Source organism: Erpetoichthys calabaricus, chromosome 12 (assembly GCF_900747795.2).
Source record: "Erpetoichthys calabaricus chromosome 12, fErpCal1.3, whole genome shotgun sequence".
NCBI classification, from domain to species: domain Eukaryota; kingdom Metazoa; phylum Chordata; class Cladistia; order Polypteriformes; family Polypteridae; genus Erpetoichthys; species Erpetoichthys calabaricus.
In genome coordinates, this window is record NC_041405.2 from 113,929,238 (window position 1) to 113,956,356 (window position 27,119).

The 27,119-nt window shown below is 35.8% G+C and overlaps 1 protein-coding gene across 3 annotated transcripts in view; it reads right to left on the minus strand.

Annotated features, from left to right (window-relative positions):
• Positions 1 to 27,119, minus strand: part of taf1 (TAF1 RNA polymerase II, TATA box binding protein (TBP)-associated factor) — a 117,916-nt gene that overhangs the window by 47,406 nt on the left and 43,391 nt on the right. For all 3 annotated transcript variants that reach the window (XM_028816024.2, XM_028816025.2, XM_028816023.2), the window contains exons 8-24: positions 24,108 to 24,320; positions 23,189 to 23,417; positions 21,979 to 22,098; positions 21,496 to 21,663; positions 19,069 to 19,196; positions 16,850 to 16,957; positions 6,009 to 6,182; positions 5,569 to 5,742; positions 5,326 to 5,430; positions 4,587 to 4,787; positions 4,351 to 4,492; positions 4,093 to 4,223; positions 3,794 to 3,874; positions 3,500 to 3,649; positions 3,279 to 3,398; positions 2,791 to 2,966; positions 586 to 827 (exon numbers count right to left, since the gene is read on the minus strand). In XM_028816024.2, the coding sequence (XP_028671857.1) occupies positions 586 to 827; positions 2,791 to 2,966; positions 3,279 to 3,398; positions 3,500 to 3,649; positions 3,794 to 3,874; positions 4,093 to 4,223; positions 4,351 to 4,492; positions 4,587 to 4,787; positions 5,326 to 5,430; positions 5,569 to 5,742; positions 6,009 to 6,182; positions 16,850 to 16,957; positions 19,069 to 19,196; positions 21,496 to 21,663; positions 21,979 to 22,098; positions 23,189 to 23,417; positions 24,108 to 24,320 (2,662 nt within the window). The remainder of the gene's footprint in view (positions 1 to 585; positions 828 to 2,790; positions 2,967 to 3,278; positions 3,399 to 3,499; positions 3,650 to 3,793; positions 3,875 to 4,092; positions 4,224 to 4,350; positions 4,493 to 4,586; positions 4,788 to 5,325; positions 5,431 to 5,568; positions 5,743 to 6,008; positions 6,183 to 16,849; positions 16,958 to 19,068; positions 19,197 to 21,495; positions 21,664 to 21,978; positions 22,099 to 23,188; positions 23,418 to 24,107; positions 24,321 to 27,119) is intronic.

The following is a 27,119-nucleotide window of genomic DNA, read 5'->3' on the forward strand; positions in this document are numbered from 1 at the left end:
TAGTAGTTACAAGGCATTAACAATTTCTTATTCTACCTGCCCATAATTTTACTTTTGATGTTGATAAAACACATTCCTATACTAGAAATAACTCTATTCTCTTTTTTTAAAGTATATTTGATCAAAGTATATTCTTGTCTTAATCTTATTTTTACACATTTTCTGTAAAGGTGAAACTAAACACAACAGTTCTTGTGCTACTGTAATGTTTACCTAATTTCTTCTTTTCCATTTTGACACTCTTTACAAATTAACAAGGAATTTTCATACTTCACAATTGCCTTCACTTCAAAAATCTTGCAAGAAACTATCACTAGTGTCTGAAGCTGCCCCTCAGGAAACTTTGGCAAATTTATGTTCTTTTGGTGAAGTTATTATCTTGTATCCAAGTATAGAGAAAAGATTGTTTATAGCAATAAATGACATTCTCAATTTACTGAAATCACCAAACATACATGTGCTTCCAGTGCAACTTAAAATCTAGTATGGTTTACCATTTATGACTTCTAAATGTGTATTGAGAAACATGGCTTCTAAAAATCGTAAGAAGTGTATTGTACTACAGTAGTTTGTCAAAATACTTACAAAAACCTTTGCGATCCTTCTTCTCTTTTTTATTTTTATCTCTCTCTGGTCCACTATCCTCCCCCATCAGCATTCTCTGCAATTCTTTTCTCTCTTGTTCTTCCCTCTCCCGGGACAGTTGAGAGCTTGTTTTCTTATTCTGCAGCATGTTCTCAATATTCTTTCCCATCTCTTCAAAGTCACTGTCTTCTGCAGAGCTGCTGTCTGTATCTGTTGATAAAATCTCTGTTGATTCTAACACCCTGCAAATGAGGAGGAAAATTTTACTAAGGCAGACACAAGGTTCATATTCAATTTATTTCTATTACAAGAACAAAAGAAAATTATTTGACACACAGTATACATACACCCTTCTGAATATTCTCTCTTTGGCCAGGTACCTGAAATTGTCACATCTAACAAAAGCACATCTGTACATGTTTGCAACATCCATCGAAGGAAAAAAGATTTAATTTGTTGTGAGCATGTGTCATTTCCCTGAGCATCTCAATGTGATAATCTTTTTTTGAACAGCTTGGACATTTAATTTTTTTTCCCCAAAATATTAACATTAAGATTCAGTTTCATGCAAATGTTTGAAAAAACCCTGGCCAAATTAGATATTTTGTTGACATTTAAAGTAAAAAGCAGGAAATACAACTTCAACAGCACACAAACATTTTATGAAAATGTTATTGTGCAGTTATATTTTATTTGATCAACTGAATTAAATAGTAAAAGAGCAAATGTGGTATTTGCAAACATTTGAACACCCTTTCCATGGTAAGGTCTCAGAGGTCATTAGGTTGTTAATCTGGTTTGGGTTAGATTGTGAAGGTGTTTTGTCTGGTCAAGAATTGGCATTAGCAATTGTCAGCTGTTGACAAATCAGAGCCTAAAAATTGTTTAACTCTTCAAATACTATTTAACACTTAAAAATTATGGGCTCTTCTAAGCAGCTGACGGAGGACTTGAAAATTAAACTGATATCTACAAAGTTGGGGAAGGCTATTAAAAGAGATCAAACCACTCCCAGATAGAAATTTCCATAGTCTGATAAGTCAAAAGGACATGGCAATTAAGAGGAATTTGGAGGTAAAGAAAAGATCTTGAAGATTAAGAAACCGGCAGATAGAATGGCTTATATACTGTGCAAGAAGGAAAAGCAAACCCCAATATGACTGAAAGGGACTTGAAGGCAGGTGTAGCAGAGAAACAAGTGATGGATGCACTGCTATAACATTACTTGCACATGACCTTCATAGAAGAGCCATCAGCAGGAAATCTTACCTATGATCTCTTCATAAAAAATAGTACCATAAGTATGCAAAACAGCACTATATAACACAGAGGCATTTTGGATCAAATTGATGTTAAAATTATGGTTCAGCCACAACCATAAAAGATTTGTTTCAAGAAAAAAACGTGCTGCATTTGAAGTAAAGGACACCTTCCCAACTGTTAAATGCAGGGGTGGATCTAATACACTTTGCTGTTGTATGTCAGATAGTGGCACAGGAAACACTGTGTGAGAACAGGGAAGAATGTATTCCACTAAATACCAGAAGGAATGTCAGACAGTCAGTCAGGAAACTGAAGCTGAAAACTGTAAAGAAACACAAGGTGAAGGTTTTGGAATGGCTCCTGCAGTCCCCTACTGGAACATTGCTGAAAATCTGTGGGTAGATCTTCATTATGCTGTTCAAGCAATACACCCAAGAAAATCAAATAGATGGAAGCTATCTACAAGAGAGAATGTGGATAAGTTTACAAAACAACAGTTAAAAGACTCATAGCTCGCTACAAAAAACATTTGCAAGCTGCCATTTTTGCCAAAGAGGGTGTTACTAAGCATTAATTTAGTAGGATGCCCAAACTTTTATTTATTTATTTACTTTATTAAAACATTTTTTTGTTCATTAAAAGATCGAACCTTACCCTTTTCATAAAATTACACTTTCAGTTTGTTTGCTGCAGAAGTTGTATTTACTGTTTTTTTCCCCCCTTTCAAATGACAACAAATCTGTACTTTGGCCAGAGTGCCCAAACCTTTGCACAGAACTACATAAGCAGGTAGTCCTTTATTGTTTAATCAACATTGCAAGAACAACTTACTTAAAGAAGTCAAAAATACATTGCATAGCAGTAAAAAGATCTGCAGTACAAAAACAAATGTTAAAAACATGTATTTTGATTACATATCAATATTTTACCCCAGTTACATACTTGTTTTGCAAATCAAATATCCTTTGGCATTCCTCCTTGTATCTTTCCTGATGTTCTGCCACAGAGAACCTAGAACCTCTTGCAAATTTACTCATGGGCCCTTCTCCAGAACGTGCTTGCTCTGTTGACATTGTGCGCACAACATCTATCACCTCCCATCGGGACAACTTCTTTATCTATCGATGGAAAAAATATTGCTTTTAAATTCATGTTGTTATTTACTAGTATTATACACTACATGTGTAGGAAATGCTTCTCTCTTACAATTAAACACACTCCTATAAATCTTTTTTTAATTTAGCTTAATTATGATACTCTGTTGGCCAAGTATTAAATTATAACCTCTAAAACAAAAGTGCTTATTCACTGTATCACCAAAACATATAAATTAATATGCCACCAAACCCTTAAATCCTTATATTAAGTTATATTAAAAATGTTTAATTGTACTACAATTTACTGAATAAAAAAAGGAAAACGTTTAACACCTCTTCTTCAGGTACACCAAATTTGCGTAATAACTGCTTGGCATTTTTAAGTGATAGTCGCCTAAGATCAGCATCAGTTCCTGTCACAGTTTTCTTTGCAGGCTGTGGCTCTCTGTCATCCTAATAGGAAAAAAAATACATAAATTCATATTGATAAAAAAACTTGTTATTACTTATATATTTTCCTGATTTAAGAAATTCAGTACTAACAACAATCATACCTTCTGTTGTGTGGGCTTGTTAGGAACCTTTACATAGGAGAATCCTTCCCCGCATCCAGTCGGGTCAGCTACACCAGTAACTTCTAGAAGGCACTTTCCTTTCATTGCTGCGATGAATGCACGTGTGGTATTCCAGGGAGCTGTTCTAACCTAGAAGAATGAAATTCTATAAGTAAAGATAAGGAGTAACATTGAGAAACAAGCTGATAACATTGCTATTTACAGCAATTAAAAGTTATTCAACTGGTAGGTGGGCCAGAAATGGAAATTAGACAGTAAAGAATAAGTTCAGACCTCATCATCAATTTTCATTTGAAAGTCTTCCTCATTCTCCTCTTCTGGTGCAAAAAATGACTTTTCTCCATAACCTGCATCCTGAAAACAACACTCAACTTTAATATTAACTTGTAAATTAACATTTACATCATATGTTTGCAATAATGTCTAATCAAACTTAAATCAACTGAGATCTGTCACTGAACCTCATAAGCATAAGCTGAAAAGTAGAAATTAACCAAGCCAGTACAGGCAACTATTATCCAAGTATAATGTCTGCTTCTTATTACAGTTGATATGTCTAAATGTTGGAATACCTTTAGTCTCTGTTCAGCAACTAGCATGCTGTAATAAGCACAGCACTGTTCAGGAGAGACCATTGCACGGATTTCCTCTTCAGTTGGCAGGCGAAAATCAGGCTTTAATACCCACCAGTTCGAGTCCATTCCTGAAATAAACACACATTTAAAAATGTTGTTTTTCACTTTAAATCAATTTTAACCATTCTTGAAAAAACTTCACACAAAAAATTCACATCCCAGGGAACACTTCTTATCAGAAATGTATGACAATACCTGTTCGCTTGAAGTCTGCACACAGCTTTAGTCTTTTTCTAATGCTACTTTCTGAATGTGAAGGAAATGCCTTTTTAATGTCTTCCATGCGTATCCGTCTGGGCCTATCCTTACTCTTCCAGAAGAGTCTGTAAATAAATACCTGCAGAAGAAACACAAAAGTCAGAATCTGCCAACATAGGCCATTTAGATTGAAAAGGCACATACAAAACTAATAATATCAGGTCAATAAGTACCTGCAAGAAATCTCTTATGTGAGTGTTGGCTCTTTTGGAGTTAGGCCCAGGCACTTCAAACAGTGGGCACTCTTGTCCCACCACAAAGATATCAACCAGTTCTCGAACATAATATCCCTGGCGTGTCCGTAAAATTAAAAAGTCAGTCTCTGGCATCTTATGCAAGTAAATGGGGGCACGAAAGAGATTATTTTCAAAGGCCTGTTTAAATATAAAGAAAATAAAATTTCAAACTCTGTAAAAAGTTCATCCTAAGTTTGGAGAAAACTGAATCAGCATTTAGTGCTGTATTATAAAACATTGGTGGATATGATTTAATAGGCTAAAGGTTATTTCCATGCAGAAATAAAGAAAACTGAGGGTTGTACAGTCTACATCATTTTGGCTTCATAGTCTACATTAAATGATATTTATTCTCTTAGTTAAAAAGGGGGATAAAAAGCACAAATAAAAAAGTAAAATTGAAAACACAAATTACCAAATTATGTGACATATCACAAGTCCAAATTCTGCTAAAACTGCAATATGAAGAACCCTCAACAGTTGAGCATTCCAAAAATATAGGAGTACAATTCAGAGTTAGTTAATTAATTGTATTAATATACAAAATGTATTATTTTTAATTGAATTCATAATCAGGAATCTTATAGGTCCTTAAAATTGTAATTTTAATGATATTGTGAGATTCCATAGAAACATCCAAAAACCTACTCAGATTGTCCCCCTCTTCCCACTCTACCTGTAGCAGCTGCCCTGGGTGTAATGACCCAAGAAATGGGGAAGTATGGCAATAGACAGTCTCTCCATATTTACAGTCAGGAGCTCCCGGGTCTTTTCCTGGTTTCTAACAGACAACAGAAGAAAAAACATATCAGTGTGCAAACAGTATATTAAATTATATTTATACTTTTTATAAATAACTACTTAAGTGGTGTATTTCTGCATTAAGTGGCATTAAAAAACAGAAATGTATTCAACTTACTCTTTTGTAATAATTCTTGACCTTTGTTGCCATGCCTACTTGCATGATAAGTGGAGGGTACTCTTCACTGTATTCTGCCAGGATCAAATCACCATCTTTTCCAGTCAAATCTTGAGCTGTGCGCATAAAAAACATATCTCCACCACCAGAGGCTTGCCGTTCTTGCTCACGCATCTAAAAAAATTAACCAATCAAGATATTTCAAATACTACTGAAATTTGACGGCGGCATTTGACACATGATGAAACACAAAATATGGATGAATGAGAAATACAATAAAATTGCAAAAATAAATACATACATTAATAAAGAGTCACTTAGTAAGCCATGTAAAGCAAGAAATACTGTAAATTATCCTATAATAACTATTACTATTGTTGTGACTTATTACTTCAAGTTACTTATGTGATTACATACAAAAGGTATTTAACAAAAGGTACCTTAGCTTTTTTCTTAATATGCTTCAAAAGGGGCTGGACAGGGTGAGGTCCAGGCTGGGATAATACACCAAAGGAATATTTCTTTAATGAAGGACGGTGGAAAGTACGCAACTTCATGGGGCCCATATGGGTTGGGAAGAATGGCTGTCTGAGCTCCACTGCAGGTATAGAATGCTAAAAAAATAAAAAAATAAACAACAGATTTAAAGCCTTCAATACACAGAATTACTGTTCATGAAAGTGACAAATGATAACTCCATTTAAGATCTATTGGGTTTCTGTTTTGGTTTTATTTTGTATATAATTGCTCAAGGAAAAAAAAGATCAATGCTGAGATTTAAATGCAAAAAAGTTTTTAAATCCTTTATTTAAGTAAATCCATATATTTACTGAACCTTCTTAATCATACTTTAGGGGGAGTGGGATCCTATGCTGGTGGAAGAAAAAAAACAAAAACTGAAAGGCACCACAGGGCACAATCACATTTAAATATTTCCATTCATTCAAACCATTAAGGTAACAAAAATCTAAACTAAAACATATATTTTTAGGGTGTGAAATGACAAAAAAACATATATAGTTAGGTTAAAAGGATAACACTCCATGCTCACAGTGACCAAGCCAGGACTAAACGGTAGTCTGCTAATATGCCACACTATACAGTGGTGTGAAAAACTATTTGCCCCCTTCCTGATTTCTTATTCTTTTGCATGTTTGTCACACAAAATGTTTCTGATCATCAAACACATTTAACCATTAGTCAAATATAACACAAGTAAACACAAAATGCAGTTTTTAAATGATGGTGTTTATTATTTAGGGAGAAAAAAAATCCAAACCTACATGGCCCTGTGTGAAAAAGTAATTGCCCCCTTGTTAAAAAATAACCTAACTGTGGTGTATCACACCTGAGTTCAATTTCCGTAGCCACCCCCAGGCCTGATTACTGCCACACCTGTTTCAATCAAGAAATCACTTAAATAGGAGCTGCCTGACACAGAGAAGTAGACCAAAAGCACCTCAAAAGCTAGACATCATGCCAAGATCCAAAGAAATTCAGGAACAAATGAGAACAGAAGTAATTGAGATCTATCAGTCTGGTAAAGGTTATAAAGCCATTTCTAAAGCTTTGGGACTCCAGCGAACCACAGTGAGAGCCATTATCCACAAATGGCAAAAACATGGAACAGTGGTGAACCTTCCCAGGAGTGGCCGGCCGACCAAAATTACCCCAAGAGCGCAGAGACGACTCATCCGAGAGGTCACAAAAGACCCCAGGACAACATCTAAAGAACTGCAGGCCTCACTTGCCTCAATTAAGGTCAGTGTTCACGACTCCACCATAAGAAAGAGACTGGGCAAAAACGGCCTGCATGGCAGTTTTCCAAGACGCAAACCACTGTTAAGCAAAAAGAACATTAGGGCTCATCTCAATTTTGCTAAGAAACATCTCAATGATTGCCAAGACTTTTGGGAAAATACCTTGTGGACTGATGGGTCAAAAGTTGAACTTTTTGGAAGGCAAATGTCCCGTTACATCTGGCGTAAAAGGAACACAGCATTTCAGAAAAAGAACATCATACCAACAGTAAAATATGGTGGTGGTAGTGTGATGGTCTGGGGTTGTTTTGCTGCTTCAGGACCTGGAAGGCTTGCTGTGATAGATGGAACCATGAATTCTACTGTCTACCAAAAAATCCTGAAGGAGAATGTCCGGCCATCTGTTCGTCAACTCAAGCTGAAGCGATCTTGGGTGCTGCAACAGGACAATGACCCAAAACACACCAGCAAATCCACCTCTGAATGGCTGAAGAAAAACAAAATGAAGACTTTGGAGTGGCCTAGTCAAAGTCCTGACCTGAATCCAATTGAGATGCTATGGCATGACCTTAAAAAGGCGGTTCATGCTAGAAAACCCTCAAATAAAGCTGAATTACAACAATTTTGCAAAGATGAGTGGGCCAAAATTCCTCCAGAGCGCTGTAAAAGACTCATTGCAAGTTATCGCAAACGCTCGATTGCAGTTATTGCTGCTAAGGGTGGCCCAACCAGTTATTAGGTTCAGGGGGCAATTACTTTTTCACACAGGGCCATGTAGGTTTGGATTTTTTTTTCTCCCTAAATAATAAAAACCATCATTTACAAACTGCATTTTGTGTTTACTTGTGTTATATTTGACTAATGGTTAAATGTGTTTGATGATCAGAAACATTTTGTGTGACAAACATGCAAAAGAATAAGAAATCAGGAAGGGGGCAAATAGTTTTTCATACCACTGTATAGTTCACTAAGAGCAAACTTCCAGTCCAGATCAGGTAGTTCTTTAAAATGTAGTAAATCAACTATAAACATGAAAAAGTTGTATGGTACACCAAGATTTATTGTACTAGACTGTTGATCATTATAAATGGCAGATTACATTTACCCTTTAAAGTGTTTTCTGGCTCTGAATGGTATAAACAAGAGCTGTATGTAAAATAATGTCTTTTAATTTTACTGAATGATTTGGAGTAAGATCTTTGTTGTTCTTGTGAAACACAGAAAACAAAACTGAGCCACCATATTTGTTCAGCGGTCTGTTCCCCCTCAATGACAGAAAGTGAGATTAGATAATCCCGGATCTCAGAACAAATCAGTTTGCTATAGCACACTTACGCACCAGCAAATTAGCTGGCACTGGAACACCAAATTTCAATTGGCTAACACAATCCTGGATAAACACTCATTCACAGAAAAAAAAACTTTACAAGCCCTTATTTGTTGACCAATAAATAGCTAACCATGGACTACACGTCTGAGAAACAGAGGGCAACAACCTTTCAGCCATGGAAAAGAAAGATTTTCTGATGGCTATGCATGAAGATTATTCTCTAAAGCAGGGGTCCCCAACCCCCAGTCCACTACCAGGCCGCAGCTGTCTGACAGCCGGGCCATGAGAGAACTGCTGGCAACGGAGACTCACTCAGACTTTTCAGAACGCCCGGCGGGCGGGGCTTTGCAGCGGCGCAGAGAAAGGAGAGAGACCGAGGTGAAAGAGTATTAGAACAAAGTATTTTTATGGTCCTGACAGTTTCCCCATATGGCACGAGTCTATAGAAATCTCGTTACGGATACTTTCATTACAACGATGTGACCTTGAAATGCTTGAATGAATCATCCACAGAGCAGTTAGATCTGTGGTCGCAGCTCAGTTGTGCACATTTGCACAACGATCCCCAAACAGAAACATTGTAAAAAAAATTTCTTTCTTTGAACTTTCCTCGTACTGTTTTTTTTTGCTGTTTTTGTTTTCTACGGTTTTCAGTGATACCTTTTGCTTATTGCTTGTCAACATTTGAAAAACATCCATTGGAATTTAACTCATTGTCACCGTCCAATAGAAACGGCAGACACGAAAAAACGATAACAGTGTTAATGTTTATGATGTGCAATCTGTTGGAATGACAAATGCAATGCATATGCCTTTGTTATATGCAAAAAAAGAAGAAAAATCTCGGGTTGCAAACATATGCGAACTGCTGCATTTGAAGACAGTTTTTATGTGGTTCAGTGATGCTTGTTCAAGAAACATTCCTATTAATGCGGCATTCATTCAAGAAAATGTGAGGTTTCTAAACTCTCTTGGAACCTCCGTCAATGGGACAACATGCCGAAGAGCATCCCGAAGTGCAATCACCAAGTCTGTTTAATGTTTATCTGTTGCCGGGGCAACAGCAGGCTCACAGCTCTACTGTGAAGCAATCGCGCTTCAGGATGCACTTCAGCGTGATGTTCCTGTTGGGTGGGGGTCCCAACAGGGTTCAGAAACCTCACAATATGAACTTGCATTCAGGGACTAGGGCACCCCCACCTTTACCCACTCTGCAGACTCAGTATCCAGCCAGGCTGGAGGAGTGCTGGAGGAGCCTGAGGTGGAAAATCTGAGGTGGTGGTGGAGCAGCAGCACGTGGGGCAGAGGCACAAGATACCCGTTGTTCAAGTTGGCAGATGAAGTGGCTGCATTCAAAGCCAAACTTGATTTATGGGGCCAACAAGTGAACATTGGGATTTTTGATGTGTTTCAAATGTTAGCAGAGATTGTTAAAGATACCAAGCCAGGGCCTTCTTTCTCCCAGCTGGTGTATGATCTCCTATCTCAACTTTCAATAGCGTTTGAGCATTATTCCCAACCACAAAAGACCCCTGAAATGGGAAGGAATGGATCTGTGGCCCATTTGTGAATAAGCCAGGTGAATTAACTTTGTCTGTGCTTGAAGAGGATCAACTGCTTGAGTTTGCAAATGATAGTGGCCTTAAAAGTATGTTTGAGACAACTTCAAATCTTCATACGTTTTGGATAAAAGTCAAGGCGGAATATCCTGAGGTTGACACAAAAGCATTGAAAAGTCTGCTTCCATTTCCAACATCCTATCTTTGTAAGGCAGTGTTTTCTGCAGTGACAGCAACCAAAACGAGATTACGGAGTAGACTGAACATAAGCAACACACTTCGTGTGTCACTGTCTTCCATTGTCCCCAAATGGGATCGTCTGGTTGCAGGAACACGAGCTCAGGGCTCCCACTGATTCGGCATTATGGTAAGTTGTATAATTTCTATTATGATATTATAACTTAATAATAATAGAAATGTAGTGTAAATTGTGTATAAAACTGCCCTACAAACCTGCCCCAAATCCTTGGAACAATATCCAGTCTTTGAATAGTAACTTGCCCTGTTCAAACATGAGATCCCAGATATTTGGCTTCAACATCTGTAATAATGTGTGTAGCATAACATTTTATCATAATAATTGGAAAAGAGGATTATTTGATATTTCTATGGAGTATTTGAAATGTACAGAACAAAGTGCAAGTGTATTTTCACACAGATGCCGAGAAAATATTTCCTGTTCATATTATTGTAATGATGTTCATTTTGCTGCAATAATACAAAAAATATTCAACCTTACTGACTGATATGATTTTCAACGCAGTGAAGTATATGCAGTAGCCATTTTAGTTCATTAACATGTGTTTAGTGTAAGTTGTAGCAGTGATTAATATACAGAGCCCAAAGATTAAAAATGTATTAAGAATGCAATAAAAGACGTAATAAATAAAGACCACATTGCTTCTGTTATTTGTGCTCTGTAATATAGAACAATGCAACCACCTCTTTCATTCACATTATGGCTACAAGTTCCACTTAATAAGTTACCTAAATAAGTAAAAACAAGACAGAAAATGGGAACTCGGCTAGCAGTCAGAAATGTTATAGACAACAGTAAAAGCTATAAGTCAAATGAACTATAATACAATGCAGAAGTATTATTGTTGCCTTACTCCATTACAGAATCCTGAATCAAAACTGAATTAATAAACATATAGATATAGGTATTTGCAGAAGAGCAGTGTCTTCTGAGGCATTTTTTTTTCAAAAGATGAGATTCTGCATAAGGGATGAAGTGGGGCAGCTTATTTCACAAGCAAGTCTATTATCAGTTATTATTGCTCAGAAATAGAGCAGTTCTTTAACTGCCCTAGCTGTTTCTCTGTGGAATTCCTTTTGATGGTGTGTGAGGGATGGCCCTCACTGTGGAAGGACAGGGGAACATAGCTTGCACAAGGCATTATCGTCCCGGACTACTATATGGCAGCCCTCCTGGGTTGTGGCAGCGCCACAAATTCCTACAGGGCAATATAGGAATTGGAGTTCTTTGACTCAGCCCTGTTGGGTTCCATGGGTGCTACGAGAACTAGTGAGCTCTACTTTTTTGGGCTCCAATCAAATCCAGAAGTGATTATGGGACACCAGAACTACTCCCAGCTTTTATATAAAAGGAGCTGCGTGCCTCAAGCTTGCTTGGAGGAGCAGATGAGGCAGAGAGAAAGAAAGACGAAGACAAAGAGTTTATTGTACGTTTATTGAGAATTGTGTCCAGGCCTGTTTGGATTGGGGGTCTGGGGAGCTGGAGTGTCCCTTGGTGGCCACATGGTGGTTAATTTATTTGCTTAGATATATTAAAGTCTCAGAAGTAAAATGGTAACATTCATGTAGACACTTTTCTGGGCATGGCAGAATGTTTAAACAGGGTTTGAGTACCTGTCTCTGGGCAACATTTGGCAAAGTATTTGTGCTTTTGTGTCAATTGTTTGTTCAGGAAGGAACACAACATGTTCAACATTTCATCTGCTTTTCAAATGGTGCAGCTGAGATCAGGATTTCTGACAGGACATTTACGACCTTTGATTTTTTGTTTGGACACCGTTCCTAATTTTTTTTTAAATCTGTGAAGCATTAACCCTTAACATTAAACTTGCTATTTGCAGGTTACTTTTCAGGGCAATGGTTGCTGTGGTAATTAAGTTGGAGTTCCAAACCTTTCCTTTCGGAACAGACAAAGCCTAAGCACATTCCAGAAAGCAGGATTAGTGAATTATCTGCATCTTTGGGCTCACAGATCATGTAATTCTGGCTTAGTCAGTTCAAAAAACACAAGTTTGGCAAAATCCAAGTTTTCTAGAACTAAATTAGCCTCATGTTCATGAATCCCAACTTGCTTAAGCCAGATTTAATATTAATCCTCCTTTCTGGAACAAAGCCTAGGTCTCTCTAGGTTATCTTTACTTATCTTTTTAATCTTTGAAGCTTACTGTGCTCTATAATCTCAAATTGTTTATCAAATAAAATTCCCTAGTACCAGCTGGGATGTTACTGAATTTGCAACTGGCAAAAATATTACAAAAATAAGAGTTGCATTTTCTGTTTTCTTATCAATATATTCAAATTACCAAACAATGTCCTTAATACAACTCATATCCCTCATTGCTGTTCAGGTGTGACAAACCTTTGTTTGGGTTGGTCTTTCCATTATTCACAATATACGTCACCAGCTACCTTTGGCATTTCTAATTTATTTTGTAAATGTTTATGTTATATTTTCTAGGAATTTTCACTGCGGTGTTGTAAAGATGTAGTAATTTTTACTCTTACAAATATTGCACAGATATCTTTTCATTGATAAATCTTTTTCTTACTATCTAAATGGACCTTTGAGAAGGTCTATTAGTAAAAATGATGCTTCTAATTGCTAGTATAAAATAATTGTGAATTTTATAAGGCACTGGTAGTCTTATGACTCTGCTTCGCAAATACTGCATTGAGCTTTAGCTTATACAATTATCAGACTTTACATTTATATATTATTTGCTTGGTGTGGACCATAACTTGATTTGTCCACTTTAGGCTTTCAAAATGACCTACTTTTGTCAACTGCATTTTCTCTTACAACATTTAGTGTATTGTTGTAAAACCAGAGGTATAAAAGGACACACTCATACTGAACCTTTTGTTTTAAGCCTTAGGTATTGAAAGTCATGGTTCACCAGTACTGTGGAGAAACCAACATAAATGTCCAAAACATTTTTAAAATTTTATTCCCACCACAGGATAAAAGCTGCAACTTTAACTCATTCAGGATTCAAACACAGACTCAAAGCAACAGTGTTAACTGCTGCTCTATTTACAGAGTTAGAATATTAAACTCATCCATCCATCCACAATGGTTAATACAAACAAAAGATTTTCAGCCTGAAACTCTGAAATTGGAATGAAAACAAAAATTAGAATAACTGGAAAAAAGAATGAAAATGAATTTGTGCAAAATTAAAAAGTAAACTACAGATTTCAATGAACATTTGTAATGAGAATATTTAATGTGTTTCATTTAGGACAGTACTAAACAGCCTGTTAATATAACATGAAACCCACAAAAATAGTTAAAACTAATAAGGAGCAGGCTACCAAATGGTAGGAACATATACTGAGGTAAAAATAACAGACACTTATCTAAGCAATGAAAAAAACAGAAGAGTAATTTGAAATTCAATAATTTACTGTATATTTTCCTCTCCACTGCTGTTATATCTTGTGTTGTTTGAATAATACTATTTTTTTTAAACGCTGAATTCCTTTATGTTATGTTATGTTATATACTTTTGCAGATAGTTGTGGGGTAATAATATGCTTTATTATAATCAGCATTGTTTTATTAAAATATATGCCTTTGGTTCTATCAAATCTATAATTTTGTGTCTTTGATATATATTAGTTGTTCTTGCTGTTTGATAACCTGCTCCATATGGGTTTAAGTGTTTCCTCTTTCTATGTCAAATGGATAATTAACTAGTACAACAATTGAAATAAAAAAGAAAAAACACAAGAACTGCATGTTAAATAATTATGTAAACAACAAGTAACTTTAAAAAGCCACCTGAGTTTTTCACAGCTATGACAATAAACAAATAAGACTGGAACAACATAAATGAAGAATTGTAACAAATTTCTGACAGATAAGAATAATCAAATTAAGTAATAAAAACAACTGCAAACTAAAGTAACGTTTATACTCTTAATACAAGTTAAGTGCACAGTCTATCTTCTCATTCTTTTTGAATTATAAATAAAATTCTGCAGCTGATCTAAGCCACTTGTTTTCCATGAAAATTCTTTTTGAAGTACACAAAGATTAAATTGCTTCCACCTAATCACGTGAACAGGCATTTTGTTCTTCTGACTGCTTTTTACCCAAGTTAATGACTGGCTGAGCCATTATGAATGACAATAAACGTGGCAGCATGCATTTTTAGTTCCATACCAGGTTTGTCAGAGTTAATGTGGATTAAAAGAAACAGTAACATTTAATTTAAACCCATACACAAATACTGTACAGTATATGGGAATAACCCAGTGGAACTTGAACTCTGTGTATATTCCTACAAAAGACTGTCCTGGTCAAATACTTACTCCAAAGGATTTTGAAATTCAGTACAGAATAATATAAACAGTGTTTTAACTTGATCCCTTTGTCCATTAGACTGAGGTGGTAACCACAGGATAATTTACTTGAAATGTCTAATTTGGAACAAAATGCTTTTGAAAAGCAAGAAACAAACAGAAGTCTCAGTTTGAAATAATAGATGCCAGGAAACCGCAGTTGCACCGGTTGGGATTCACATGGCCGAATCCAGGTGTAATTTTTTTTAAATGAATATTGGCCAGTTCAAATCCAATTGCTGGTTCTGTGCATGCCCTGTATTTGTGTCATGTGTTTTTTTTTTTAAATAACACAAGAACCAAGATGGTATAATTCAGTTTATTGAGCAATTACATAAGTATGTTTTTACTGCTATGAGCACTACTTAATAATACCTGAACTTTAAAGTAAAAGAGTGTTATTTTCAAAAGAGTTGTGGCAAGTTGCGAGGGAAAACTTTTTTACTACGCTGATATTCACTAGGGAACCCAAGGACCCAATAGTAGACACCAGAGGTGAGGGATGCCATCAGGCTGCAAAAGGATGCCTTCCATTTCTGGTTAGCAAACCAAAACAGCAGACAGGTACTGACAGGCCAAATGTACTGCAGCTTTGGTGGTCAGGGAAGCATAAGCACAGGTGTGGGAGAAGTTCAGAGAAACCATGGAAAGGGAGAAGCGATGGGGCTCAAAATTGGTTCTGGCAAACCAAAAGGTAGCTTAGATGGAGTAGGGCAGGGCTTCACTGAAGCTGTTCACAGATAGGATGGGGAAATGCTGACCCGGATTGAGGATGTAGTCTGGTGGTGGTAGGAACACTTTGAGGAACTCCTGGACCAACAGACATGCCCTCTGTGGTGGACACAGAGCCAGAAGCTGATGGGGAATCAATACCCATTTTCTTGAGGGAAGTCACAGAGATAGTTCAGCAACTCTGTAGCAGCAAGGCCCCAGGGTGGATGATATCCACAAAGAAATGCTGAGAGCTCTCAACATTGTTGTGCTGTCATGCAGTACCCCTGGCGTGTCAGACCGGGGTGGTGGTTCCCCTTTTTAAAAATGTGTGCTCCAATTATGTGGGGAATTACACTTCTTATCCTCTCTGGGGAAGCTTATGCCAGGGTACTGGCAAAGAGACTGCCCAGTCATGTAACCTTAGATCTAGGAGGTGAAATGTGTATTCTGTCCAGGCTGTACAACAGTGGACCAGCTTTTTATCGTCATTAGGATTAGGATGCCCAATCAGTTTCCATGTTGTTGAGGACTTAAGAGAAGGTGCATGACTGTGATCGTCGAAGGATTCTGTGGGTGATGCTGGAGCACCAAAAAATGGTTATTTGGTTGTTGTAAAATAAAAATTAGGGCTGTGTCGATATACTTGGTAAAATATCAGCACCATTCTTAGTGGGTGTGAGCCTTGTCAGATCTGTATTTTGCATCCTATCCTGTTTGTGATTTTCATGGACAGGTTATCAAGGCACAGCTGGGAAGGGGAGGGTGTCCAATTTGGTGTTGTTAGAACAGCATCACTGCTTTTTGTTGATGACGTGGTACTCTTAGCTTCAACAGGCTGCAAATTCCAGTACACATTGGGGCAGTTCGTGACCCAGTGTGAATTGGCAGGGATGATGATCAGCACCTCCAAATCTGTGGCCTTGGTTCTCAGTTACAAAAAAGGTGGACTGTCCTCTCCAAGTGAGAGATGAGTTACTGTCTCAAGTCAAGGAGTTTAAGCATCTTGGGGTCTGGTTCGCAAGTGAGGTGAAAAGGAATAGTGAGATCAACAGACAGATTGAGGCAGCAAGTGCACTTACGAAGTTGCTCTTCCGATCTGTAGTGGTTAAGAAGGTCCTGAGCCAGAAGGCAAAGCTCTTGATTTACCAGTTGAACTACGTCCCTACCCTCACCTATGGTCATGAGCTTTGGGTAATGCCTGAAAGGAGGAGATCGCAGATACAAGCATCTCAAATGACCTTTCTCCATAGGATGGCTGGTCTCTCCCTTAGAGATAGTTTAAAATTAAATTCTGCACCTCTCACCCTATGTACCTGGATAATGTTGCCTCCAAAAGTGCCCCGCAAACCTTGCTGCTTAGGATAGTAAAATTCATCATTAGAGAGATTCCAAGGATCTTTAATCTCTGGCTGTGACATATTCTGATGAGAAAAAAAAAACAGTTAAGGCAGTAGCATCACTCATCCTTTCACGTTAGTAATTTAAATATTTTTGAAAAGTTTACATCATTGAACTTTAAAGAATACATATAAATTTATGTCATGGTGTAAAACAGTAAATTTTGGTAACTGCAAATTAGTTTAACAATGACAATATAGGTCACCCTGTATTTTATCCCCATGGTGTAAACTGAAAGAATAAAAAAAACTGACAAATAGTTGTAGTTCATAGAAATTTACAAGTATACATAAAGATAAATGTTAGACACCACTGTCTTCATTTCCTTTATCTTTTCCACAAAGTACATATTAATAAATATGAATAAACAGTAAGATTCAAAACCATCAAATAATGAACATTATGAAGTATATTCCATTCACCCAATGATAATATAAAATCTGAAAAGATGTATGATAAAATAAACTAGCAAGTATTCTGCAGGTTCACTATCCACATAGAAACTTATCTTGATGGATTCATAATATTGCAAGTTATATCCCTGTAACAAACTACAATATCCGTTGTATTCCAGGCAAAGGAGTTAAATGATGTGAAAATACCTTCACTTTAATACTTCCCCTACACTGCAATTTGCACAATTACTGGTATCATAAACTGTTACTAAAATGACAAAAAAAGCATTTTAAAAATCAAAAGAAAAACATACTAAAAGATGATAGAAAAATGAAAACTAAACTGAAATGAATACTGCATACTAATGTGTACTCCAAATATAACTGAAATAAATTTAAAATAGATGGAAACAAAAAATGTGCTGTCAAAAGTTTGTCAAAGTTTACAAAATGGGGATGGCATAACATTCCTCCTACTGGTTGTCAATTCTTAAAACTTGACATGAAAAGCTCACTGGTGAGTCCTTTGAAAACAAACATTAAAGTGAACTAATTAGTTTGTATAATGCACATTCATCCAGAACAAGTCAACAAAACAGAGAACAACTACAAAATTTAGAGAAAAATCACATTTTTTATTTGAAAAGATATGTAAAGTGTAACTGGTTTGGGGAGAGCAAATATGGAAATGGCATTTTTTGTAAAATGTGAAAACACAAGCATGTAGTGGCAAGCAAAGTATGTTAATTTAGCAAACTAAAGGGCTTGCTAGATTATAATATGGAGATCAACTCTGTCTTTAATATCAAAGTCCCTATCAGACCACAATTACACTAAGCCTAAATGTTGTTAAATGTTGTTCAAGCGTATGTTCTTATCCTTGTACTGTACTGGTAGCGGTTTTAAAGATGGCTACATAATTTTGATTGGTGGTGAAGAACTGCCTCATTTTCTTCTCAATTTGTTTGCATAATGTTTGTCATTTTTAAACTGTGTGTCTGGGGTTTGATTTCAGCTTTGCACCCAATACTTTCCGGTTATTCTCTGGTGGATTAGGCAGATCGGATCATGAATGAAGGGTTGGATGTAAATCTGCACATTAAAAAAGCTGCCTTTAATCATTTTGCAAATCCAGAATTTGAAACGGATTTTAGACTCTGATGCAAATCCAGATGTATAATTTGTAGCAATTTTAAAATAATTTTGAATTATTTTTAATAATTTACTTGTACATAATATGCTGTTAAAAAAGGTATGTGGTTAAGAACAAAGAGAAATGGAGAAGATGCAATATAGCACTGGTACTGGTGTCTCTTTGAACAGCATTGTCTGGATTATTTTGACTGGAGTAAAGGTGTTTGATGAATAAAATGAATAAAAAGAATCTTGTAGGAACAATAATAGGTGTTCTGGTTTGTTGAGTCAGAGGTGCTGGATGCCCCCTACAGCCTACACACACTTTTATTAAAACGTTCAGAAAATAATCTTTGTACAAATGGTTGAAGCAAAAATAAGTTTAGTGAGATCTTTACGAGCATATCTGCATTTTTTTTTTCTAAGAATTAAAATTTTTAAGCATACATTACACCATGGCGGTTTCTAGACCTGGCCTCAGTTTTATTATGTGTGAATTTAAAAAACATTCTTTTAGCGTGTCACTACATTTTTATATAGTCAGCAGATAAACCTAAACTGAACCTACGAACCTCTAAGAGTACATACTGTATAAAACTGCTAACCTGTTGTGGTTCATCCTTAATAACACCAGTCTTTCCTAGCAAAATTCTGCTTTTCTTCAGTGATGATTCCTTTTTATTTTCTTTAGATGGAGAGTTTGAAGTCATTTCCTCTTTTTCATCAGGTATTTCTGCCGAACAAAAAAAAACAAATAATATATAACACCAAAAATAATGGCTTAGCAAAAAAAGCAGGAGGTAATGAGTGTAGAAAAGCACAAAATGAAATTAAAATAATCATAAATTTGGAGTTTGAGTTGTAGTGAATAAGTCTATACTGCAGTAAACATTACAAAGTGAGATTCAACGTTTCAGCTGTGGAGGAGTCATTAGTGTTTTGTAATGGACAGTAGTTTATATGTATTTTATTTTTTTTTGGGATTAACGTTCACCTTTTTTCATTTTGAAAATGCATAGTTGTACAGTCTTTCCTTGTCTTATTAATTTTCCTTATTTAAAGAAAACAAAAATAACCAAGATAATAACATCATGAAGTCACCATAATTTAAGTTTGCACAAATGTGACAGCTACTGCACACTAAACATCTAAATCAGAATTTGGCAGATGCTGAAAGTACTATTGTAAAGTTCTTTAATTTAAAGATACCCAGCAATTACTGTCTTGATTGTGTTATTAACATTTATCTGTTCAAGTTCTGTTTTCTAATAAGCCTGAATAATTTTATGTTTTATGCTCACTACCTTTTAACATCTTAAGGAACTTCATGGGTAGTTTAAGTTAAGGCCACTAGAGCTTTTTATCTGCTGAATCAAATATTACTATGATGTATTCACACTGCAAGTTATCAATGATATCTCTTGGTGTAGTTTTCTTATACAGTCAGCTCTTGAGTATTTGGCACCCTTAAGGGAAATGGGTAAAAACAAAAAAAAACAGCTTAAGCAAAATATATGATTAAAATATTCTTCAAAATGTTAGGAGAAATTGCTTACCATTTACCTAATAAAATTTTTTACTAGAACACTGTTTTTTATTTGGGCTCAATTTTTCTCACCCCTAATGAACACCTCAAACAAAACCAAATAAATGTGCATCCTTAATGGAACAACACTTTTATTTTTATTGATCCTGTTATCTATGACCATTTCTCATTTCCCTGGAGTATAAATATGAGGGTAAAATACTTTTTTCATCCATTAACATGGGTACATATAAACAACTGAGAATAGAGGTTTTTAACCCACACAAATTAGGAAAACATTATAAAAAATTCATTGGCAGCTGAAAATTCCATTAAGCATTCTCCGGGCAATAATAACAAGGTTTCAGAAGTATGAAACAGCTGAAAATATGCCGGGAAGAGGACACATGAGCATACTGCCCCCACTCACGCTATGAAGGATGGTAAAAGAGGCAAAGAAGAACCCAGCGATCAAAGTTTCTAAACTACACAGTTTAACTGAATATTTGAGTTAAAATATTTTGAAATAAACGGTTAGATGCAACCTTCATGACAAGAAGCTTTTTGGAAGAGTTCTATGAAAGAATTCCTCCTTAAGATCACCACAAAAATGCAGAACTGGAAGTTTGCCAAGCATTATTCAAACAACAAATGAAATCATGAGCTATGGTCATGCAAGATGAAAACTGAACTTTTTGGTCATGCACACCATCATGTTTAGTGCAAAAAGAGGACTGCATATAAAGAAAAGTACCTGATACATACTGTGAAATATAGTGGATCATTGAAGCTTTGGGGCTGTTTTGCTGTAAGTGGATAATTCCACTACATACTAGGAAAGTTTACCCCAAAACCTGGCTGTGTCAGCCAAAACATTGAAACAGAACTTTCAATAGGATAGATACATCCGACACATATCGAAATCAAAACAATGGTTGAGAAAGCACAAAATCAAAGTGTTGCAATGTCCATCTCAGTTTGTAGATTTGCACCAAACTGAAAAACAGTGCTGTGAGTTGTAGAGGAAAGTCCACAAGTGGGAACTCAAGAATATTAAAGATCTGGAAATGTTCAGCATGGCTGAGATCCTCTACAAATATCTTCTTACTTAGTTAAACATTACATTTTTTTTTTTCAGTGAAGAGTTGTGTTACTAAAGTTTGCTTGTTTTGTTTGTTTGTGTTAAAATAAAACCTATAGCTTACATATTTAAGATAAAAATATAATTTATTATATGTGTGGTTCATCCTAAACATCAATGTTAATATTATCTCATTTCCATGAGAGATGCCAAAAAATCTGGTGCTGACTGTAACTCTCTTCAAAACTCTATTAGAGGAAGGGAGGAAAACAGGGACCTAACTACAGACTACATTTATCAAGAGTTTAATGCTCATATTATTTTAACATGAACCTAAAAAGACATTTTGTTATCAGATAAAAACTCACATTTAATCTTTATAACATGGAAAGGTTACATTAAAAAGTCAACAATATTTATCAGTACCAAGAATGATGTTCTCATCGTTGGGATCAAGTGTAAGTACAGGAGGGAGCAGAATTTCATCCATAGCTTGGTCATCCCAGATAATGTTGTCTTCCCATCGACCATAAACAAGTTCTTCACTGTCAATTGGAAAAATAGAAAACCAAGGCCGGTCATCTTCCTGAGCAGCTGAAATTGCAAATGTATTAAAAAGAGTTAAATGGATATAGGACCTTGTCTTATTGCATATTTACACAAAAGAAATAAATGGTGTCTTTTTCACACATAAAATAAGTTTGCAATAATAATTTTGATCATAAGGTATACCCTACTTTAAATGAAAGCTTCCAGATTTTACTGCTAAACATATTGATAGTATATAAAGATGCTTGTTATGTAACCTATTTAAACCATAGAAAAGGAGAATATAAGGAGATTTCTGTTCTGGACTTTTTTTTAGCATTCTCTCTCTTCATTGTACAGATCTTTCATCTTTAAAGTTACCCTGTTGTTCTTGCAAGTGCTTATCCCGGGTTTTACTTGAGCTCTGGGTTCCAGGTGTCACAATTTTCTGAGTTGGAGGTGGAGTTGGAGGAACTAATAATGAGTTGCTTCTGCTCAGACCTATAAAAAAGAAGTTTGTATTTTTCATAAATGTGTATGTGCACACATGAAGCCTATTCTGATGTACATGAGTACAGAATCAGAATCTTAATTTTAAAATTTATTCTGTATGGAAAAGCAGGATCTTTAAAACAGACCTCTCTTTCGTGTCATTTTCGCCTAAATTAAAACAGGGAAACAATTTAGATGCATAAACTAATCAAATGACCACAACTGAATCTTTATTTTATTTTTTTTATCTACCAACATAATAAAGATCAATCTACACTGAGAGGTCATTTTATTTGGTGCACCACCTAAAAGTTAGTTGGTCACATATTTGACTTCAAAACAACTTGGATTTGTTAAGGTTATGACTTAACAAGATGTAAAAAATGCAATAAAAGGATGTTGCTCCATGTTACACCACATTCCACAGATGTACAAGACCTGACATCTTGTGAGGCCATTGCATTAACCTCACTACCTGAAACTATTCTATAGTCTATGAGAAAATGTAGCCTGGAGAAAAATCTGATCTTGAGGTGACTTCATTATTTCCAAAAAGTAGAAACACAACCGTATCTTTAGGCAGACACCAGCACAATGCTGGACGAATCAATAGACTTCTTGCATACAATACCCGGGCTGTACTGTTAGAGTGTATCAACATGCACAGGAATTTAGTTGATCGATTTATTTTTATAATTTCCGTGTTTAAAGCTTTTGTCTCTTACTCCACTGAGATGATATCATAATATTGTCAGCTCATAAGAATGGAGACTATTTTAGCCATTGACTGCCATAACCCATCCTTCACAATGCATGTTGAAATATGTGTTCCGATAGTCCTCTGTAGTTAGTACACATGTTGCACTAAACTGTACAGTAGGAAAATGGTGCTAGAAAATAATGCTACTAATGGAAAATATTACTTCCTCATTTCTAAGTAGTTTTAGGAACTGTTACTATTAAAAAGAGTATTTAAGTTTAAGTATTACCAGCTTCTGAGTATGTTCACTGATATTAGTTTAAAACACAACAATCACTGTCAGTATAACATTGCTAACAATGCATTAAGCCAATGTAGATAAAAACAAAATGTCCTCACCCTGCTGTGCATTGTAAGCTGTTGCATTCCTAGTCATACTTGATGGGAGCCAGCCAGCAAGACTGGCCTTCTGGGTTTTTGTTGCTTTGTGTTTGACATCTTCTCCATTCCAAATGATGTCTTCCTCCCACTGAAGTTGTGTCACCATCAGAAAGTGCTCATCCTCAAGAAGATTATCACTTACTGTCTCCTCTTGGTTATCATCATCATCATCTTCTTGAGGTTGTACCTGAAAAAAGGAAAAAAAAAAAAAAAAGAATGACATAAATGATTGCAAATGACACCACTCTGATACACAGTATCAGTATTGGGATGATACTAGCAAATAATGCTAGACTGGTGTAGACACCATGCAAGATGTAGAAACATCTCAATGATGACCAACAGAATGGGGTGCACCTGTGCCAGATTTCAAGTATCACAGCAAAGGGTCTAAATACTTTGTCAATGTGATATTAAACATAAAAAGACTGAAATAACTCTGTCAAAATTTCTACAATCCTGCTTTCGCTTTGTTATTCGGGAGTATTTGAGTGTTGCTTGATGTAGGGAAAAAATGAATTTAAATTATTTTAGCACAAGACAGCAACATAGCAAAATGTGTAAAAAGTGAAGGAGTATAAATATTTTCTGAATTCACTACACGTTGCCCCTGGAATTTTTAGCCTACATTAGAATATATTCAATGTCTACTTATTTTTATTGTATTTTTATTTTGACTAATTTGAGAGTTCTACTGTAAAGAGTATTGTTGATGAAAGAAGCACAAGGCTGACAGCTAAGAAGGCCGAAATGTTAATTTTTCTAAAGAAAAACTTGCCCCTCGTGAAACAATGATGGTACTGAAAATATTTTTGATTAATACACAACTGCATATGCTTTTACAAGTTATGGGAGGAAAAAGGGAGGAAAAGCATACCATTGCTGGCAAAGACTCTTCCTCTATCTCTGTTTCCTTTAGTCTGAAGCCATAGTCAAAGCCCATTCCATCTTCAGGGACACAAAGCATGTCATACCACAGCTGGGCTGGCCCATATCGCCACTCAGCCACCTTTGGTCTCGTCTCTGCTACCTTATCAGAATCCCCCGTAGCCTGGGAGAACTTTGACTCTACAGGAGCCATCATTGATATCTACAGCAAGAAAGAAAAAAAAATCACGTTAATTGCTTGAAAGTTTCACATTTTTCAAATGAGGACATTAGAGACACAATTGACAATTCTACCTTATCCCATAAAGATTACACAGAAACCAAAACTGGAATCAACAGCAACAGGCATTAGGGTAAAAACAGTGCTTCCCAAACTCAGTCCCAGCTTCTGTTTTTAAATGGACTCCTGGACTAATTAAGTGAACTGTTATTTCCCATGTTCTGTGTTTTGGGAACATATATATATATATATATATATATATATACACACACACACACAGTTAGGTCCATAAATATTTGGACAGAGACAACTTTTTTCTAATTTTGGTTCTGTACATTACCACAATGAATTTTAAATGAAACAACTCTGATGCAGCTGAAGTGCAGACTTTCAGCTTTAATTCAGTGGGGTGAACAAAACGATTGCATAAAAATGTGAGACAACTAAAGCATTTTTTTAACACAATCCCTTCATTTCAGGGGCTCAAAAGTAATTGGACAATGTTTATATTGTATACAATATGTATATTAAAATGTACCAAGCAGTTATATGGGAATAATGTATTTTTTTTCTTTTTAACAACATTTTCATCTTGATTTTCATTTCCATGTTCTAATTGTTTAAATAATCCATTATTTACTAACTCGTGGGTCTGATGCTAAAGTAGTTGCAGCCTTTGATTATTCAGTGTTATTTGCCTGGGTGTCTGCTCTGCTTGTTTTTAATTGTCATTAATAAAATGCAATGAAGGGGGAAAACTGCACAGAGAAAGGGCAGAATATAATGAAATCAACAAAAGAGAGTTAAGCATTTAAATCAATAGCAAAAGCAGAAATATTTCTAAATGTCTTATATATGTAAAAAGCATGCTACTGTGCTTTTCTGAATATAGAGTAAGAGAAAAAAATGCCAGCTATTTAAATGAGATCAGTGTTATCAGGTGTTGTCACTGATTAGGAATCTGGTTGGAACAAAAACCTGCAGCTGCAGTGGGAAGCACTGGGGTAGAACATATGTTTAAAGGAACAGCATTCCAGTGAAGACAATGCCAAATCATAAGTCTTTAAATTGTGGGTTATAACATTACTGAATATTGTAAAAAAAAAAAAAAAAAAAAAAAGATACTTTCAGACATGATAAAGCTAACATGAAAAACAAATATAAAAGGAATTATGAAAATCCAATCGGGAAAAAAATATATTACTTCCAACATAATCATATGTAGGTGAACTACCCCAAACATATAGACTGGCCATCTGCATGTATGTACCATCCATGCAAGTTTGTCTTTTACTATAATTTGTCTGTATCCTCACTCTAAAAGTAACTTAACTGTCAAAAAACTGGCAAAAAACACAGACTAGTATATAGTTTTATAGGTAAAATTAAAGCAATCATCAATTAAAAGTCTTAACATCATTAAAATGGGCAGCATAGTGGTAGCACTGTTAGCTTGCAGTAAGGAGGCCGGGGATCGTGTCTCAGGTACTCCCCGCATAGAGTTTAATGTTCTCCATTGAGTTTGAATGTTCTCCCCATGTCTGCATGGGTTTCCTCCCAAAGTCTAAGGACACGCAAGATGGGCAGATCAGAGTCGCTAAATTGGTCGTAGTGTGTATGTGGTGTGTGAGTGTTCCTTTGTGGATCGATCTTGCCTTACCAGAATAGTCTCCAGCCCCCAACAACCCGACCCAGCTCATGATTATGCAGGTTAGCAGGCCCATGATTAAGCATGTTAGAAAATGATGACATCATAGTCAGAATTATTTCATTCTGTACATAAAACACACTTTACAATTACAAGACAAAAAACATCAAAATAGTGGTGTGTGTAAAATAACTCTTAAATTACAGAATGTTGTACATACATACAAGTGAAAAAGTCATTTACTTTCAACTAAATTTAAGAAGCCCTAAAAGCAGGTCCTCCCACTTGAAGGGAAAACTTGGGGGTTGGTGGCAAGATTGGCACTCCAGCCACTGTAAAAAAATCTCACAATGTTCAATTCCATTCGAACCAGTATGATGCTGAGGTGTCACCCGTTGTACAGCTGCACTTAATTTGGGGTTCTGAGGTGGTTGGTCATGTGGTGGGTGTGGTAACACGCTGTATTACTGAGTGCTTACAAACTAAGTTTAAGAGGACCACCAGACTGCACTTTTTCATAGGCTGAAAGAAATCCAATGGTTAAAAAAAGCTTATCCAACATTTTCTTGAGAAGAAGCAATATGAATGTGCAATACGTTTGTCAGTTTTTTGAAAATAAGCAATTGTAAATGATCTTTCACAACCACACAAAACCTGCAGCATTTTGGGAAAAAAAGCATTGCTAACAATATTTAACTTTCCTTCCCCCTGTACCAAGCTGGGAAGATCACCAAGTACAATTTGCTGTTTTTACACAAAAATGTGTGTTCTCTGATGTAAATATCTCAACTTTATACAAATTTAAAACCCTCTTCAAAAAAGAAAAAATAGAAAAAGTTCTTAAAAATTGCATTACCTGTTTTCCTTACATGGACATTACTCAAAGGTAATCCTGTTAGAAATAGCTACATAAAGCCAGTAAGTACAGTTATGTGCAAATAGGGTACTAATGTCCTAGAAATTGCCAAAACCAGCCACAGTAAAAAATATTTTGTTATTATTTCACAGGGTCATTTGTTTTCCGACTCTTGGAAGACCCTTTAAGAGTTATTTTAATTATCTCTGTTCGACATGGCTAATTCTTACGCATTCAGCCTGCACTGCCTTCCTTACAAAAGTAACTTTCAACTTTT